The sequence below is a fragment of the Lethenteron reissneri genome, chromosome 41 (assembly GCF_015708825.2).
Source record: "Lethenteron reissneri isolate LAM-NWPU_2019-01 chromosome 41, ASM1570882v1, whole genome shotgun sequence".
NCBI lineage: Eukaryota > Metazoa > Chordata > Hyperoartia > Petromyzontiformes > Petromyzontidae > Lethenteron > Lethenteron reissneri.
The window spans coordinates 1439573-1460055 of record NC_083819.1 but is presented as its reverse complement, the minus strand read 5'-3'; the positions used below and the strand labels follow the sequence as shown (position 1 = coordinate 1460055).

At 41.8% G+C, this 20483-nt stretch overlaps 2 protein-coding genes and 1 long non-coding RNA gene across 3 annotated transcripts in view; 1 reads left to right on the top strand and 2 right to left on the bottom strand.

The window, feature by feature from the left end:
* Positions 1-5140: 5140 nt before the first annotated feature.
* LOC133352710 (uncharacterized) lies at positions 5141-10141 on the bottom strand. Its single transcript, XR_009756290.1, has 4 exons — positions 10008-10141; positions 7610-7692; positions 6521-6668; positions 5141-5657 (listed from the first exon to the last, which is right to left on the bottom strand). It is a non-coding gene; the product is annotated as an uncharacterized LOC133352710 (long non-coding RNA).
* A 207-nt stretch (positions 10142-10348) lies between these two features.
* SIVA1 (SIVA1 apoptosis inducing factor) lies at positions 10349-13866 on the top strand. Its single transcript, XM_061568355.1, has 4 exons — positions 10349-10570; positions 11124-11351; positions 12205-12352; positions 13478-13866. Exons 1-4 carry the CDS (start codon positions 10453-10455, stop codon positions 13524-13526), a joined length of 543 nt encoding a protein of 180 aa, XP_061424339.1. The 5' UTR covers positions 10349-10452; the 3' UTR covers positions 13527-13866.
* A 2847-nt stretch (positions 13867-16713) lies between these two features.
* LOC133352571 (neuroblast differentiation-associated protein AHNAK-like) overlaps positions 16714-20483 on the bottom strand; it is a 70750-nt gene continuing 66980 nt past the window's right edge. The window contains 1 exon segment of the mRNA XM_061568300.1: positions 16714-20481. Coding sequence (XP_061424284.1) covers positions 18599-20481 — 1883 coding nt within the window. The 3' untranslated portion in view covers positions 16714-18598.

Sequence of the window (20483 nt, the reverse complement as noted above, 5' to 3'; positions counted from 1 at the left end):
TACATTGTGTAAACATCAGTAGCAATTACATTTAAAACTTATCCATAGACTCCCTATGATTAGACTTATATCATATATACGGGAAGGAAATACATTTTAATTTAATGTTAATCCCAAAAAGACCTCTTGTCGTGTTCCAAATTGAGCTGAAAATGTAACTTTAATGTGCTTTTCTCTTTGGTTGGCAATGCGTTTCAGGATTAAAGCACTCTTCTCTGTAATCCGATTATATTGATGAGATGAAGCAAGCTTTTACATCTTAACATGACATGCTAACTTGTGTACAACCTATAATTGGCTAAGAATAGTAGCCACAGGCAAAAAAAAAATCATTCGTGTGGTGCAGCCAGACTAGTTAAACTAAAGCTCCCTTCCATCCAAGGAATTAATTTATATTATAAAAGTAGTTTATGACCAATAATTCGTTTGGCTATCATTTGTGGTCAAGCCGCTCCTGAAAAGGGGATTTTTACCTCATTGGGCCTTGCCTGGTAAAATAAAAAATAATTAAATAGTTAGCTTGTTATAATTAGTCTTGACTCTATAATCAGCAGTGATGCAATCGCCACGTATTCATTTCAATACAAGACGACCTGTCGGAAGGGCACATCAGTTTCAGTTCAGATACGAGTCAAGTAGCAGGTCGCATTTGGCAAAGTAAGGAAAGTTGTAGGCGTGAAAGAGTAGGCCAAAATCACCTCTAGGGAGGCTCTTCACTCAAAGGACTATTCAGAGCGCTCTCGATTGGAGGTCTGTCTGCTAGCAGTGGCGTAAGAAATACGTTTCGGGGATGCACCTTTAACTGTATCCACTGACAACAGTGCATATGTCCAAAAATTGCACTCCGCCTGCAAAAATTGTAGGACATTGCACTCACCACACACTAGGTTCTCACATACACGTGCACTTTGAAAGAGACATCACTGTTCTTTTGTGACCAATTATATTCAGAATCACGGGCAAATCCAGCTAGAAATCCCACACTTTATTTCTCTTTTGTATGGTTGCAGTTTCATGTAATGTGTCGGTGAAATCATGACTTCCGCTATGATGAATATGCATTAGGGTGTATTGCAGCGTGCCTGAGTCGTATAAACAATTCCATGTGATCACAAATACTCACGTATAAGTGTCAGTATGTCCTTACCTGTCCTCTAAAAGCAATGACATTGTTCTCACTCCTCTATTTTGTGACCGTGTCTGGATCAATAAGCCATGGTATGGAACATATTTTATTTACAGGGTTATTTCATTGTCACCCAGCAAAATAGGCCAATGTTTCTCTTGCTTGGTGCTTATTGAGTGTGTCTCTTGTGTGCCTATGGCTGCCATTAGGACCCACGTGAGCTTTCACAGTGACCCCCAAAGGTCATATTATAAAGGCTCAGCTGTGACACCACTGATTTAGTTTGCAAAAATGAAACCTGTAAATTTAACATGCTTTTTCTCCATCATAAAAAAAAACTAAATAAAATATTGCCATGAATTTTTAAACGGAAGGCAATGCAAGGGGGGATAACAGTCCTTTTGATATGAATGCAAGAGCGCTAAATGTCATTGCTTATTAGCTCATTCACATGTAGTGGACTGCAACTTGTGCATTGTATTGCCTCGGTGACCTCATTTGAAAACAAAGAATGGAGCAGTTTATTTTGGGACTGCTAAACAAATATTTCACTCCCGTCAATGTCATTCTGCACAAAGACAAGGATTCATTTTTTTAGGATGGCGAATTAACACCGGGAATGCAGTCACGTGAAAGCAGTCACGTGACTACAGTCACGTGAATGCAGTCACGGTGTCATGGTTAGCACAACTTGACTTGCAATCCAGAGGTCATTGATTCGATCTGCCAGCACGGCAATTGAAATGTGCAGGTTTCTTAAACCTCCCCACCGTCTCTGTGCCCACCCAGCAGCAATTATGGGTACGCTGCAGTTAGTGAATCGGCAGGTCGCGTGCGGTGGGGTAAAGTGTGGGTACTATTCTCTCAAAGTGTCTGGCCAGGGTCCAAGAGAAGGTCGAATGCTCTCTAGAGGGGTTCTCTAGAGCTCCCTTTTGTGGAGGCCCTTCTGCCAGCAATAGGTGTTGGCCAGCAATTGCAGGCTGCACACTTTCCACCTCTATCTTGTCAGGTGACCAATGCGTGACACGTACACACACACAAAGGCAATGTCTCCATGCAAACAAGGTGGTGTCCATGACAATTAGTGTTGCTCATTTATAAAATCCCATCTATAATTTTTAATGTTTGTACCTTATATCCAACACAATTGAATTCAACTGTTGAATGCTAAGTCATTGTTTGGATCGTTTTCCGTTTATTTTATTACCACGATAAACATGAGAATTCTAGCAATATATGCGAAGCGCCGAGCGAATTTTCTTACAATCAGATTCACACAGGCATGTTTAATTACACATGTAATCGGTTAATGGTGGAATTATCTATGCAGCATGTACAATAATATATTGGTGCATTAAACAACGTTCAGATACGAATCTCTTATCATTCCAGATATATGAGCAGACATAAATAATGGACATGATTGCTGCTAAAAAAAATAAAAATATATACAAACCTGATGCACTCATTTCTCATTTCATATGGATGTGTAATAAAAAAAATGGATATATTAATGATACATTGAAAGATTAGCCATTTCTCAGTCCAAAATGCGGATTTATTATTCCATGCTGTGTGCATAATTGTGCATTAACGTATTTACATAAATAATGTTAATGTACCGCCCTGTGTCAATTTATCACTGGATAAATGCCTTCCTATGCAATGTCAGTCATTATTTGACCATATCTTACCAAAACAGTGAGTGTGGGCTGGTGAAGGTATTTATATATTTAGTGATTAATAGCATTTTGAGCAAACTTTTTCTTCATGTAATGAATTAAACACGATTATTAACAATTACAAATACAATGCAAACTAAACTATGTATACCACATTCGCCAAAAAAGGCGATTCACCGGTTAAAATAAATTATCATGCTCACTCTACGTAGAATGTTGCAGTTAAGAATCAAGTCATGATTCATGCGAATTCTATGCAAATGTTAACTTTAGTATAATAAAATGAATGAAGCACAACAAGACAGATAATACAAACAGGGCATGCAAAAAAAAAATCTATATTTGAATTGAATTGTGACCCTGAATAGTGACAATCGATTGAATTGAAAGATAATTTAATCATTATCCAGCTAATATTAAGTATCACCGACTGTGTATGTGCATATATACGTACTAAATAAATAGTGTATACAAACACCATGCATAATTTACATGTGCAGCACTTTCACAGGAGACACTGCTGATATACAAAAAATATATTACAATGAGGCCCCGATGATGGCAGTGTCACCCTGCATATGCCAGCTACACAATACAGATTTTAATCAAGTTCACCAGCATTTCGACACACGTATGCCATACAATACTAGGCAAATAAACATGCACATGATATACCCAAACATATATGTCCATTCCATAAAAAGAACACGGCAATATTATTAATGGAATAGTGCCAGAGTGTGAGCTGTTGAATGGAACGGTTCTGAAAGGAAGTTTACCGAGGAGATAGAGTGATAAAATCAGCTCGTATGCAGAAGTTGACTCGATTGTGGGAGATGGTGGTGGCTTTGGGAGACCTTCATCTGGCAGTTGATTGATCATAGCTGCTGCTGATTATCAGTAAATGGTTCGGCACCCCATGTCACATCGAAAACATATGCCAACATCCTGCCAAATTGACTAAGCCTCCTGCAGGTCATGACCTTTAGTGTGGGGTGCATTGTTATGAAGGCATGCCCGCAGGTCCATTCAAGCTGTCCGAACGATCCCAATAACATGGGACGATTCGTCATGGCTGTTCACGCATTAAATGGGGAACCCGAAAAAAGGAGTGCTTGAAAGAACTGTTCATTGCCACCTTCTTGCTCATAAAGGGAGTAACCTTGTGTGTTTGTCTGTACACGTTGGGATGAGTTCATTTCAGTGTTTCCATCATGGTGCTGGGATAATGTGCCAGGTCGAGGGGTTACCAGCCCCTCGCACACACTAATGAGTGGACTTGCCAAATACTGGTACCAGCTGTGTCAAGATTGGCCTCTATGGAGAAGGCTCGTGAAAAATGCTACTGGGCAGTTGGAGGCAGTCGTCCTCCAACAAAAACGGAGGACAGAGTAGTGACGCTGACAACGAGCAGAGTTAACATTCAGCAAGGTGGCACAACAGGGGCCACAGCTGGAGCATCTGCCAGTCATTTTAGTCAGTCAACCGACGGCACTTTGGTCTGTCCCGTGATCTCCTGTCAGAGAGCCTTCGACACTTCACGTGGCCTTAAAGTGCACCTGGCCTGGCACAGGCGCCGTGGTGATGTCACAGCCACTTCGTGGAAAATGGCAGCTGTTGTTGTTAGGGTGAGTTCTAAAATCAAATTAATCGCTGGTGTTTTGTCTTCGATGGTCAAAGTCATGTAAATTTAGAATGATTTAAGGCACAAAGGTGGCATTGAAAAAATCCTATATTTTTGTCGTGAAAAAAATAAGAATTTTTAGATGGAAGATTTAGCATTTTAAATATTCTTCTTCAGCATTGCTGTCAGTGCCTCTTCATTTTGGACCTGTAGCTACACATCTTTGACCTGTGACATTGTGGAGACAGTGCTCACAGCAGATGCTCCAGCCTCCAGGATGGTTTGATATATGGGACAGCGGCTAGACAGCAGGGATTTCATCTCACTCGCCGGCTTCCAGAATTAACTTTTAGGATGTCTCATGCATGGAACAGTGATGGGTTTTCATATTTCAGCAGCTCAAAAAAGGTGAATATGTTTCTACTGCAATGGGATATAATGTGACTGATACGGGGATATCAATACCGCCCCACGATGTTGAGAGCTTGAGTGTCACACCACTGCCACCTCCTGACAGATATCAAGAAATGCATGATAAAGCACACCAGCAACTGTTGTGTATGCCCCAAATAAAACACTGAAAATGTTGTAGTCTTTAGGCATGCAACATCTTTGTAAATGTAACATTTCATAATAATGTATACACTCATATTCCGGGAAACATGAGCAATGTGACTCAATTATAATAAAACAAATTTACAAATGCGATTGAAGAATATCAAGGGATTGTTTTAATGTGCTTTTTCAAACATATTGCAGTGTAAAAATCAACAACTGTTATTTACCATGTATGACTGCTGATGAGAATCAGAAAGGTGAAACTGGTTCAGCGTTTCACAAAAATGCTGCTGTAAAACATCCAGAAGGCCCATAATCATCCAGAAGACCGATCATATGCTATTCAAAGTGAAAATGCCCCTTTACAATAATCAAGTTGCGTAGATTTCTGTGGCGTACCAACAGCTTCATAAAATAATGCAGAAAGTGGCACTGCATGTGACTTTCCTTATCTCTTATTGCATCTGTATTTTAAATTGTTGCTCATTATTTTGCTCCACAATTAACAAAATATCTCTACAGCTAAAGTAAACGGAATAGTGTATGTATAGCAATGAGAGCTTTCACTTTAATAGTATCCTAAATTGGTTATGAATTATATTTAGGTTTGACAGCCAAATAGCTCATCCATGAACTTATTATGATAAGTGCTTCGGTTTTAATGTCCCTGCAAACAAACAAAACAAAGAGGTTTTTTTAAATGTTTACATCAATTACACTGCATAACACAAGCATGCAGATATCTCGACACAACACAGACAATTCACCAAGTCATATTAAGTTATATCATCATCATCAGTAATTGACCATCCATTGCTGGATGTCCTGAGTGACAGTGTAGAGATGAAGGCCTCCATAGGCTGGCATCATCCCTCATAGTTTTGCGATGCCACAATCCGGCTTGAGATATTCAATCACTCTACCATCACAGTAGTCATTTTCCCAGGCTCTCTCTCTCTCTCTTTTGGCTGCGATTCTGTCACCATGTTCATCAAGGCATCACAGCTGCTCGCCATGTGTTCTGCCAAAGTCCACTTATTTAAGAGTTTAATGACATTTCTGATTAGTTTGTTCCTTTATCCATTTGTTCCTATTTCGGTCTCATATTGTACGATTTGCATCTCTCCAATCTTCTAAGCAGACTTTTTTTTTACTTTAGTTCCATTTTATTTGTCAAGTGTCTCTGATTGCGGTGTGCACTAAAACACCTCAAGGCACAATGGCATGCTCCTTTTCATTATAAAACTCCCGTTTTACAAAACTCCTAATTGCTCTCATTCACGTGTATTTCACTATTTCAACCGCTATATACTTTCAATAAATGTCTTTACGTATCATATTTTTCCCAATGTTGTCTGCCCAATAATTATAAACTCGTATGTCACCAAGATGTAACTTTTTATACACAAAACATGCACACGTATGAACATTGAGTAACGTCATCACGAACATTTGTTACACATTAGCAGTGGTCAAATCGGCAAAACTAACATCAGCATTATGCCTGCATTGTTGTAAAAGACACCACACCTCTGTGTGTGGCATGTAGGCTTCTCGGTAGGTGGTGATCCAGCGATAAGTGTCCAGGATTCCGTACACATCTGGCTGGGGGGCACTGCGTGGCTCAGCACGTCCCAACACGCTTGGGGTTTTGGGGCCCCCATTCACCTGAGCAAACCTACAGCACAATACACACCACTCATGTTTTGCTACTGTATTTCTACAATTATCTATTACATTATAAACATTATGTTTATATATGTTAAAACCTTGTAAAACTTTTTAGCATGCACTATAAACAATGAATCATGTATGCAAGCCACAATCTGTAAACACATTTTAACATTGGCCACTGATGTAGTTGTTGCTTATGCATGTAGGGCAGTATATGGGAAAACCAGACGAGTTAGTGGGCCACACAAACGGCCCTCCATCACTTCAGTAGGCCGTGAGCTTGACACTGTGCTTGTGTACTCATTGTGACCCCACGCATCTCCCCGGAGACACGCCGAGACCAGGCCACCACGAGGGGCCCCAGAGCCTGCACGCAACCCACGGGCCACCACTGATGTAGGGTATTATCCACACCATGCCCTATAAACCTTACAGGTGTTTATTAACGCCCAATTAAAGCCATTACAAGTTATTGGTCAGCGACCAAGGGGAAATATCATAGTTGGGATTTAAAGAATGTGTTGTGATACATCACATTGTAAATACTTGGGGAATAATTACTCATAATCATCATTCTCACACAAGCAATTTTATGCAAGTATCGTGAATAATCTAATAATAAAAACAAATTAATTAATCCATGCATTATTACCCCTACTACTAAAGAATTACAAAAATATATACAAGTGTATGAACTTGCTGGCTGCCATGTGCTCTAGTTGTCCTCTAGATAAACAGGCCCTGACCATGGAAATTTGACATTATACCACTGACTGAGGACTACCAACAGACATGGGCTCCAACTTATATTCATTGAGAATGTGCAAAATATTCAACGTCTTCGATTCCCACTGTTGTACAGGAGGGCTGCAGCAATTACGAATGAGTGGAGTGGCTTGTGTGCAGAATGAATGACGAGGGTTTTGAAGTATTGCATGTCGGTACCGGTTGGGAAGCATGTACGAGGGGTGGGTCGCCACAAATTTGTTCGGAATGCACTTTCCGGGCTCCATGCTCCACTGCTCTGTCTGTCAGAGGGCAACAGGTCTGCAAGATTAATATTTCACACGTGAAGCGTGGCCGCTAGGTCCTCGCACTGGTGCGAGGTTAACAGCACTTGTTGTTTTTCACAAATGTATTTTATTTATTCTTCAGTGGTATTTCTTTGGGATTTATGAAAAAAAATAAAAATGTTTCAATGAAAGCACAAGCATGCTTGGTAATTCACGATGCAATACTGCAGTGCAGTGGATAATTTGGAATTTAAATTTGTACATGAATCACAGCATGACATGCAGAGAATGCAAGCTTGTTCTAAGGTATAATTACGATATTTCTGAGCAATAACACACTCATACATGTGTTCATTTATTCACCACGGTTGCAGTTCAAACAGCGTTGGAAACCGTCATATTATGTTCTGACATTGCCCTTACAATGTGCTGCTTGCTTCAACTCTGACTATATTATGTTTACATACTGTACAATAAATACTTCAGATGTATAGTGTATGTGCAAAATAGTGCATGCATTACTATATTACTGGTAGGAACCTCCTGGTTACACCAGCCCACAGTGGATTATTGTGTCCGTCCGTCGTGCAGGGAGGGGCTGGGTGGGGAGGGAGGGGCTGGGTGGGGAGGGGAGGGTGGGGAGGGGCTGGGTGGGGAGGGTTGGGATGGGCTGGGTGGGGAGGGTGGGGAGGGGCTGGGTGGGGAGGGTGGGGCTGGGTGGGGGGTGGGAGGGGTGGGGCTGGCTAGGGGAGGGGCTGGTCACCCCGTGGTGCTCTTATAAAACTCAACGTTTAACCTACTCACGCCGGCTTGACCCTGGCCATTGACCGAGCAACCCAACGTTCCTACCAGCTCCCTCCGCAGGAATGTGTTAATACATTAACAAAATCTAAATCGTAAGCCTGGACATCTAAAAATCAGTTTTATTACAATATATTGTATATTATTGGTTCTTTCTTGGTTATTTCGGTAAAGTCACGTAACTTTACCGAAAGAACCAAGAACATGAATCCCTGCAGTCACGAAAGCTTTAAATCGAAATATATTGTATAGTATGCAAATACTGCACAGGGTGGTCCAGACGTCCTGTGGCCCCCATTTAATTATATAAAACGTAATATATTTGTTTAAAGTATTGTATATTCAAAACTGAAATGAATATACAAAACATTGTTGGAGGTCAATTAATTGCGGGTCACAAGACATCTGGACCATGCTGTACAATGTCAAGATGTAGTGAGATGCCCATAATCGAGGTTTGTGGGTTAGATCGTGTAAGTATAAATGTTGTGTCGAAACCCTCCACCACCCGACACAGCCAATTAGTAAGGGATTTGCCACGTAAACAAAACGCCAAATAGTTACTACTTCAGCCCACCGGTGTGTTGGAGAGTAAATCCACAACATTTACGTAATATTGGTCGCGAAAGCCTACGTGTAGTGAGATGTATTGATAGTTTATTCTGTTCAAATTAAAGCAACAATATAAAATACATTTAAATATTGAGCCATTCCAATTTTAATATACACCACAAAGTCAACCTTTGCTGATGACGGCAGGACGAATTCTTTAAGTATTGTATTTACGTGATGAAGTACTGCACTGAACTCGAAGCACCACCTAAGTGCCATGGGACAGCAGCCCATGATGAACAACGACTGTGCATTGAATATGACACCACTGATTTTCCTGCACATTAGCACTAGTTAATGATATAATTGCAATAACAATGATAATAAGTAAAAATCAACGACGGACACATTGACCCATGTTCAGGACTGGGTCTACCTGTTCCGTCTAACCCACAGGACTCATCTTCTTGGTTCTTTCGGTAAAGTCACGTAGAAGGGAAGTAACAAAATAATAAAAATAAAACATAATAAAATAATTCTCACGACGTTTCGGCCACAACGCAAGCAGCCGTCCTCAGGTGAAGAATGAAACACCACCAATCTTGGAGCGTATATTTAAGCTGGTTTGGAGGGGTGGATTGAAGAGCGCCTTGACAAAATAATTTGCATATCAAGAGGAATTTTAGCATATTTATGGCTAATGCGTAGGAGGTGAGCGGGGGGTATCAAAGTCATATTATGCCCGTGCATTATGCAGGATTAGCAGCATCAAAAGTACTCAACCACACTATACTGCAGGTCACAACTCTTACCAACACTGATGACGAACTTACCCCGAAGTCAATAATCATATTAACCAGCAGTGGATCGATCACGGCTGGCAACACAGCTTGTGAAACTCGATCAATATTAATGACAGTGACACACAAACAAGCCACGTAACAGAAACAATGTAACGCGCACAGAACCGTACTTACAAACCAGCTGTCGTTAATAAACCAGAGGGTAAAAAATAATAATTAAGTTTTAAAAAGAGACAACCATCGATGATGTGCACACACGTGAAGACCAGCGGACAACAAACGCACGTGGTTGCCCGGGCAACGGGCGACCAATCAGAAACACAACTTATTTTCAGCATCTGTCGTCAAATGACCCCGTGTCTTCTTGCCACCTCGGACACTGAATTGCGGTTGGGAAAACTCGGAGCCGTGAGCTTTCAGACGCTGTGGTCCACCGGCAGCGAGCAAATAAATAAATAAAGCGCCCACAAGCGTAGGCGGGGCGACGGTGACGTCACGACGTTAAAGTTATTTTTCGCGGGAGACGCGGAGCCACACGCGCCCCTGACTCAAGTTTACAACAACAACAACCACCGACCATCATCGCGACTCTTGACGCGCTCAGCAGCGACACGACGCGATGCCAAAGCGGCCCAATCCGTTCGGAGACTGCGCGCCGCTCCAGTGGAAGACGCACGTGTCGCAGAAGCAGCTGAACGAGGGCGCGCAGTCCCGCCAGCGAATGCAGGCCGTGTATGGTACGCGCACTGTACGCGCACTGTACTAATGTAGTGCTAAATCTGATGTTATGGTTGTTTTCTCGCGGCTTTCTTTCAGTATCCCCTCTCTGATTAATATGAGTTCGCGCGTTAAATGCTGCCGTGGTGTGAATAACCAGCACATCCGAAGGTCGGCGGTTCTACCTCTGGTAGCGGAAGTTTAAATAATCGGCAATAATCTTCCATCTCCCCCACACCGTCTCTAACCAACCAGAAGTATAAAAGTTTTCTTGGTTCTTTCGGTAAAGTCACGTAGAAGGGAAATAATAAAATAAAGCAAAAAAATAACTCTCACGACGTTTCGGCCACAACGCAAGCAGCCGTCCTCAGGTGAAGAACAGTCGTTCACCACAGTCGATCGGCAGATCAATGTGGGTACTCCCCACCTGTTTGGAGACGTTTGGCCGGCGTGGAAGACTTAAGCCTCGACAGCTCCCTGTATACGTGACACTTGCCGGCAAGCGACGCGACGAGCGAGCTACAGATCGCAATGCCGCATTCACCCCCATCCCCCCCATTACTTTTGTTGCAGAGCGCACCAAAAGCCTCCTCTTCGCCGGGGCACAGGCGGCGAGTGCGGATCCTCCCCTGGCATCCGCCGGGGGGGTCCCAGCGTCCCCGAGGGAGAAGGGACACTGCGCCGCGCCTGATGAGAGTGGTGCCACTGTGCCGCGACCCGGGGATGCTGCGACCCGGGGCCAGATGTACCTGGGCAGCAGGGGGCAGCTTCTGCTCAAGCCGCCGGTCGACGCCCAACAGAGTGAGTGTGGGTTGTTGGGATTGTGCGAACGATGAAAACGTCGTGCAGAGAAGCTGCGTTGAGTCGCATGGCTTTGGACAATTCGGTCACAGTTCCCTATGATCACTGTTTCATTGCTTTCATGGCTTTGTTTTGGTGATTTTCGGAAAGTTTTTTGGTTTGGCCATGTTTGTTGTAGTACAGAGTTAGACTGATGGTCTCAAGCCCTTAATCTAAGTTATCTTGTGGTTGTTGTTGTTTGACTTGCATCCCACTGGGATTTTTGCACACAGTGTTGGTGTACGGTGCTTTTTCTGCAATATTTTGCTGTCTTTTCTTGGATTTTCTGTTTGCACTTAGTCACTTTAAGATGTTTTCTCGTTCATGTTTTTTGTTTGTTGCGGTTGCACCCGATTCAAGAGCCGAATGGCTCGCAGGGCTATACCTAATAAATACACTTGCACTTGTTTTCGAGGGTGCTACGTCGGGGATGTTTTGGCTAATGACCGAGATTACTGCCCCTGCTGATGCTGGACCAGCAGAGTGGCCGTGAGGCACTGCTGTTCCGAACTTCAAATCCGATGCCCTCAGCCCTCGTACACAAAAGAAAGAGAGTTCCTTCATATTTCATCAGCTGAAATCTCGCTAAGTTTGAATTGGAAGGACTGCTTTTGGGTCGGCACAATGCAAAGAATGTCTGTTATGGGGAGAAAAACTATTTTGGAATTCATTAGTAGTGCCAGAGCCTGGATGATGATGAAAAGTGGCTTGTCATTGTAACAACATTGTTACAAAGAGTGTGTTTTTGAAATGGACCTGTACCATGCTCACCTGCATGTTTCCCGCATCTCTGACCCCTTGTTTGCGAACACAGCAAGCACGCACCTCGTGTGCAGCACGTGCACGCGGACCGACGGGGTTCACGGCCGGTGCAGCCGATGCGACCGCCGCGTGTGCCGGAACTGCTCTCAACTGTGCATCGGCTGCGCATCGACCTTCTGCACAGTGTGCTCTGCCGTCGAGTCAGTTGCTACGTAACATTTTCTTTATTTCTGTGTCTTTTATATGATGTAGCATCCATTCAGAACTGTCACAGAGCGTTGCAACTCTACATGTCAGCAAATGGGCGATGGAAGCAGGTTTCACGGAGGTGCCATCGTGTGTCGGCACTGGTTGTGTGCGGCGTCTTGACCCTACCGTCCCCTTGTGCGTTTTGCTGGCATTAGGAGCAGTTTAATAGCGGCACATGCTTCATAAGTGTAACTGGGCATGACAGTTCCCGTGGTTTGACGTGGAACAAGAGGCCAGGCCGTTTACCCATTTTTCAACTGTTTGACAGACGAGGCAAGTCGTATGCAGTGCCTTCTCAAATAAGTGTTTAAGGGCCTCCCTTTGACCCCCCCCCCCCACCATGGATGTCTCGTAAAGCTTTACCAAATACGAAGACATTTTTTTAAGAAGGATCCTGCATTGGGATGTTTTACCAATTCTTTGGAGAAGTGTTTTTAATGTGGGAAGAAGCTGCATTACTCAGCGAAAACCTGAATATACGAGGGGTTAACACTGAACGCTTCATACTCACGAGTTCATGTACCCAGATGCAATGCTGCTACCTCCTGGCCACCCCCCGCAGCCCAGCAGGCTTAAGTTTCACAAACGTACAGAATCCACCCAACCATTGCCTCTAAACTGCTGGATTATAGGGATGGACACCATTCCACGTAGCTATAATCGTTCTCACCTACCTGCTCGTATGTGTGTATATACATGTAACGGTGTACAACTGCCATTAAGCAAGTAATGTCAATACTTGTCACCAAATCACCCACAATGTGATAGATCCCACAAGCTCTCAAAGTTTCCTCTACTGCCCACTTTGTCACCCTGCTACAGGACCACAAGGTGGGCAGTAGAGGGCAGTGCAGGAGAATCCATTGTTGTACTGTACTCCCCCCGCCCCTCACCAACCCACATTTACCGGTGTGGTGATGAATGGTAAAATATGCCTTGTAACCCGCATAGTGTGGCCGAGATCGAGCAGTGGATTGACAAAGGGCTGTACATGTGTGTCTGTGACTGAATTTGTGGTCGTGCAAGCAATGTTTCTGATTGTCTGACATGTTTTTTGTGTGTGTGTGTGTGTGTAGCTATAACAACCACTGCGATGCTGTTTTCTGCTTCGACTGCCGGCAGTAGAAGAGACGACAAATTGTACAATTATGAAAATCCATATTGGAGGAACTTTTGATAGTCGCCTTTATTACGCCTTCTAACTTAGGCAGCCATACACTTTATTCCTAAAAGGAATGCAATAGCGTGTTCTGACAAAGGCTAAATGTTAAAATTAACTTGTTTTATTCAAAGTGACGTAAAATTCACGGGATTATGTGTAGGGACTATATATTAAATGCTACTTGTAAATATCGGCATTGAATAAAAGCTATTTTTGTATGTGCATTATGTTAGATGAAGATAAAACTCAAGGCACTGTTGTGGAGAAATTAAAATTGAGTCATGTTGTGGACTGGTTGTTTGAATAAAGTATATTTCACAATAATACTACTTTGCATTCTGTGAGTTTCAACTCATTTTAACTAATTCTGTTAATGAAGCATGAACTTAACTTTAAATAGATTAATTAATAAATTGGAACCTGGTCTATTTATGGAGGGAATGGTGGTGCAGTGGTTTATGCAATAGAAACGCATTTACCTAATTTAAATCCTGGCTACGGCTACCATCAGTTCCAAGAAGTATCTGAATATCCTTGCCAACCAGCACTGATTGTAAATGGGAACGTGTGTGATTATCCACATGGCAAACACTGGCCACGTGATGTTATCGATTCAAACCGTCTTAGGATTGTTGTGATCCATTATCTTGCAAGGAAGATGTAGATGCTCTACACCTGTCGAGGGTTATTTTTTGCTCTATAAACCTGGCGACCATTCAATTCCCAGCCCCACATGAACCTCATCATTTATATTTACAACAACCTGTATGGTTCAATATAGCTACATACTATGACGTGGCATGGCGAGTACTGCATCCTGGAGTTGATGAACACGGAGCTGAAAATGGTGATTTATTGATACATTTCTTCCTGTAATGTAATTCACGTAGTATTATTTGGGAAATAAATCGTATAGCTTTATGCGATTGTGGTCATCCTGAACTAAAAGACTGAACATGACAAGCAGGGCAGTTCAGTGTGCTGTTTCTCCCATTGAATACGAGTTGGGCGTATTGCATTTTCATAAAAATACTCTTGTGCGATGTACGGGTACGTTAATGCGCAGTTAGCAAGCGGATTCGTACGTTGACACCTTTGGCATACGTGGAATAGAAAGATTTGCACCGGCCTGGGCCCTAGAGCTGGAGCAGTTTGGCAATTTTTGGTGTCTTGCTCTGGAGATTGGAGCCGGAGGCTGAGATTCTGGGTGCAACCCTGGTCCTTGCTCTTGGTGTATTAACCACAGGAATAGGAATATCACGCACCGTCTGTTCCAGACTCGATGTGATGTCACGGTGCACAAAGCACACGGTGATAAGGGGCCGTCCATAAATTACAGTCACGCACCTAGGGGGGGGGGTGGGGGGTCAGACATTTGTGACGATGTGTGACGAGGGGGGGGGTTTGAGAAATGTGACGTCAACATAAAAATGCGCAACTTTAAATAAATATAGACAACACGTTCTACTCAATTACATAGAATTTTTTATAAAGGTTTTCTCCTACAACATAAAAGTGCAGCGCCACATTAATACGCACTACAATGACAATAGTTTAAAGCGATTTGAAGCATGTTTTATTTGGGGGGGGGGGGGCATATTTGAGGGGGGGTCTGACTTTTTGTGACGCCGTGTGACGAGGGGGGGGGGGGGGTTCAAAAAGTGTCCAAAATCGCGTGACGTCATTTATGGACGGCCCCTAAGTGCACTGAATAAGCGGTCAGGTCCGGGTGCACAAAGCGCACGGGTGTTCACAGCACAGCGCGGTGTCGTCACAGAGGCCAGAACACGCTGTGAGGTCACAACACACGTGGCAAGCTATGCTCATTAAGAGTCCACGATCTCAGACCAGACATCAAACCCTTGCCGGTGCCACCCGAGGAGGTGGCATACCTTTCGTGGTTCCAACATTGTGTGGCCAACGGTGGTGAATTACGTGATAACCATTTTAGGAATGGGTTATCAGATAATTTACTCATAAGCCATATAAATAATTGAGTACATTAAATATCGGTACCAGCCAAGGTGGCACAACTTCAATGGTGCCATTGTATTTGTTACACCAACAGAAGTAAAATAATACATAACCTTTGCAAATGAGCAGCTGTTTATTTTTTTCTCGCAGGAAACCTGTTTTTGCACCTATCGCAATCACGCCTGTTTGCCCAGACGTTACAAATAGAACATTCCAACACCTCTGCTGTTCATGAAGACAATACATAACTTACAAAATGGATGTTTGTCCCCAAGGCATGTATTTCATACAAATTCTTGCATTTATTCACGCTTGTTCTTCAATGTCAGTGACTTAGTTAAGTCTGGAAGAGATTGGTGCCATCTGTTTTCCTTCTGTTTCTAGCAGCTTGTCTGCTCATGATCCTTTACTGGCAGGTGAGGCAAGTATTGGTGGTTCTGTATTATTTCTGTTCAGTAAAGATATCTAAAGTGCTAACTTTACCCTCAATGTATTGTTCATTGTACCTGTTAAGATTATTATTTCAGGCCAGCTACTACAGGCAAAAATAGTTATTTTGTTCAGTTTGTCAATTTTTTTTTTTTTATATTTTGCTTCTGTAAATTGTAAACTTTCATAACATGCACACAATTATTACCAATAACTTTAATAATTGATTAAATAATAAAAACTTTTTTTTCTATTTAATAAAGTTCGTTTTTACGATTTTATACAAACTTCGCAAAGTAAACAAAGTTTATAATATCCAAGTAGTTCCTTACCTCACTATGGTATTCCTTATTATCGTGTGTTTTCATTGTGTATTTAAACCAATTAAGACCAGTTCGTGACCTAACTGGCTTTGGTCTCGGTAGTTTTTCAGTCATAATGCCCATTTCATCGTTCCGGACGCCTGTCATAGGATATGGGTATAAAAGTCATGGTAACTGCAACTAAGCTGCCACTCTGCAAAGGTTATCATATCAGAATATGTCTCACACACGTGGAGGATTACAAAAATCATTACTAGACTTTGCCACCTCAGGTGGTACCAATAAGTGATTTTTTTTTGGGTAAAAATAAATAAAACGGTTGTAACAACGTCAGCTTTGGCCCATAAAACTATGAAAGGGATTTCTCAATTAAACTACCGCGAGATGTGTGAACAAGTGTCAACAAACAGACAATACAGCAGTGTAATTATGCTTCTCTTTAATGGTAAAGACCCCAATACATGAGTGATGCAGGAATATTTACAGAAAATTAATTACAGAGCCACCATTGAACACCAGCATTAAGGCCACGTTGGACATTCATAAAAGACACCTCCTTACCGACTGCAACTGCTTTAATTGGGTGGAATATTGGACGTCACATAAAAAAAGTCGATTAAAACTACATTATTCAGTTAAGAAAAATATAACAAGGCAAAATACTTGTTTCTATTACAAAACACCATACACCCCAATGTCTTATATTGTGATTTGGTTACTAAAAATGTTCCATAAAGCGAATATGAAAGAACTTAAAAAAATATACGTCCAACCATCGAAGCAGTTCAAGAAGCAGTAATTTAATAAACAAAGTGCAAATATATATAAACAAAAAAATAATAACAAATAAGCATCCCCATTACACAAACAGTGAAGAGCTTACGTAATAAGCATTTTTTTTATTAATATTAAAAGTGAAAAAAAACATTGTTCTGTCGATCACATTTAGAAATAAAAACCGATCAAACGTGCCACTCGCCTTATCCTTAGACTTAAAACTTTCGTGAATGCAGGAATTCATGTTCTTGGTTGTTTCGGTAAAGTCACGTAATAGACAACAACAAAATCTAAATTAAAAGCAATAAAAACCCCACGACGTTTCGATCGCAACACAAGCGGTCTTCTTCAGGTGGAGAAGACGGCTTGTGTTGCGATTTTTTTTGTCTATCACGTGACTTTACCTAAAGAACCAAGAATATACTTATCCTGTCTACAGACACCTTCACAACATCCATGGACACCAACAAACTAATCTTTTAAAATTGTGAAGTGTACAGCCTTAAATTGCAAGGATTTGTTTGGACCGATATTTATTATTCTAAAGTTAAGAATGTATGCCAAAGTGTAGGTTTTCCAGGAAGAACACAATGTTGCTTTTAAAAATGAAGATCACAGTATGAAGACATCTTTGGAATAAGCCCTTGGCAAATCTATCAGCGTGACCCACTACATTGAAAAGGTCCTCGTATTATCGGGTGGATCCACTCAACGTTTCACATGTTATATACACCCTTGCTTTCCCCACCCGCTTTGCATGGGAGTAATGTTGCAACAGGTGGAGAGTTCTCATTCGTCTCTTAAAAGGCAGAACTAAAAAAGTAGATACCCTTGGGCTGGAGGGAAACAGTAGTCAAGGCCTTGTAAAAATAACCCTTTGCGTTAAGATACATTTTATTTAGCATCTGCTGAGACCCAAGTTGAAAGCTGCTTTAAAAAGGGTTTGTATTTTCATCCAACAGAACTGCCAAAACACACCTGCGAAACAGCTGTATTAAAAGTTATTCGTAGCAAAAAAGACAACATTATTACAATATATTGTACGAGTAGGTGATGTTAATGTGTTTTGCGAATAATAAAATGTAACAAGTCGAATACTAATCATCCACGAAGAAAATCTTAGCATGTAATAAATGTACAAACTTACTTTTCTAAAAACTACACTACATTACCAACTACAGCCAATAATAAGTGGACCATTTGTACAGGGGTTCTGTCTTCGGATAACTGAGGCTCCCACATTTTATTCTTAGAACTAATCACCCTCGCAGTATTTTCTATTATTCAATTACAAAACAAATTCATAGCTTGGACAATACAACGAAATTTTATTTATAGATTTGTGAGTACGTGAATTGGTGTTTAAGAGGAAAAAAACTACGATAACTTAACAGGTATGCCGATACTTATAGATTTTTCTGTATTTACAAATTGATTTATTAGGTTATCAGTTTCTCCAAATGTAGACAAACCAGGACCAGATGAGCGCAAGTAACCCTATGCTATTACTACATTTTCAGGGGAATCACTGCTCATTCCTTTGGCTTCTTGAAGCCAATCTTTGGAAGGTGCAGCTTTGCTGAACCTGCCGCACCCGAATCGGAGTCGTGCTCGGAGTTTGACGAGGACATTCGGACTTCCGGCGCGCCAAAATGGAAGGAACCGCCCTCTACAGATCCGTCAAATTCGCTGCTTCCAGAGATGTTTGCGGAGCCCTTTTTCTTAGTTCCAAACGAAAATCCTGGCAATTTTATTTTACCTTTGCCTTTCCCGTCGGCATCATCTTGGCCATTGCTCGATCTTGCAGCGAGGTCCGAGCTACCGGAATGTACGCCTAATAGTGTGGGGTCACACTCGGCACCACCAGATGCATATCCACCGATGGTATAGGAACCCTTAGAGGAAATCCCAATACCTGGACTTTTTGAAGTGGGCGATTTTACCGATAAATGTGCATCATCAAAACTACTCAATGACCCATCACCTCCACCCTTGACTTTAGGTCCTTTGAATTTTACTCTGGAGGATGAAAATTCTACTTCTCCTTTAGCTTCTGGCAAGTCAAGATCTACATCTGATTTTGGCTTGCTTGTTTTTCCATGAAATCCAAACTTAGGCATTTTCATTTTGCCCTTTTTCACCTTTCCTTCTGCACCCTCAATGTTAAAATCTGGGGAATCCATACTGACATTTACATCTGGCATATCCACATCACCTTTAAATGATGGTCCAGAAAAGTCCGAACTTTGGAGGTCAACATCAACTTCAGGACCTTTTACTTTGGGCAGATTAACATCAAATTTGGGAATTTTAATTCTTGGCATTTTAAGCTTTGCATCTGGCCCTTCAATATTCACATCAGGCCCATGTAAATGTATTCCACCTTCTGGGGTTTTAATTTCTCCTTTCACTTGACCAGATACATCTATATCATGTGAGCCAACACCTACCCCTGCTTCTGGTTGTTTCACTTGTGGAAGGTTTATTTCAAACTTTGGTAATTTGATTTTTGGCATTTTCAACTTCCCTTCAGGACCTTCAATATCAACATCAGGGGCATTTGCATCAAATTTAATATTTGTTCCTGTATTCCAATCACCTTCAATATTTGAACCGGATATATCAATACCTCCCTTACCTTTTGGCATCTTAAGATTCACATCAAGGTTTTCACCAGATATTTTGGGCCCTGAAATTGCTACAGAAGGCATGCTTACTTTTGGACCTTTGAATTGTCCTCCTCCTCCTTCAATGTTCACTTTGGGTGCTTCAATGTTCACTTTGGGTGTATCCCCATGAAGGTTTGGAATTTTAACATCGTAATCTCCTCCTGGTGTAGACATGTCAAATTCTCCTTTTGGAGGGCTGAAGTCTAAATCCACAGTTGGGCCCTGAACTTTGGAGCCTGAAAACCCAAGTTTTGGCATTTTAAATTTAGACTTTTTGGATTTAACTTCAGGTCCTTCAATAGTTAAATCTGGCGAATGGGTATTCACACCAATGTCTGGTGCTCTGACATCTCCTTTTATTTCCAGACCAGACACATCGGCACCACCTTTTGCCTTTGGCAATTTAACATCCACATCAAGATCTGGGCCTGATATATTTGGTCCAGAAAGATTGAACGATGGCATTTGAAACTTTGGGCCTTTGATTTTTCCTCCAGGGCCTTCTATATCCAAATGCGGTGCACCAACATCACCCTTCACTTTTGGACCTTTAACGTCAATGTCTATGTCACCTTTTGGAAGACTGAGGTCCACATCTACATTTGGACCATGAACTTTAGGACCTGAAAAACCAAATTTAGGCTTTTTAATTTTGGGCATTTTAAATGTTGCATCTGGTCCTTCAATATCAACACCAGGTATGGAAACATCTCCTTCCAGTTTTGGCCCTTTAATGTCAACATCAGTT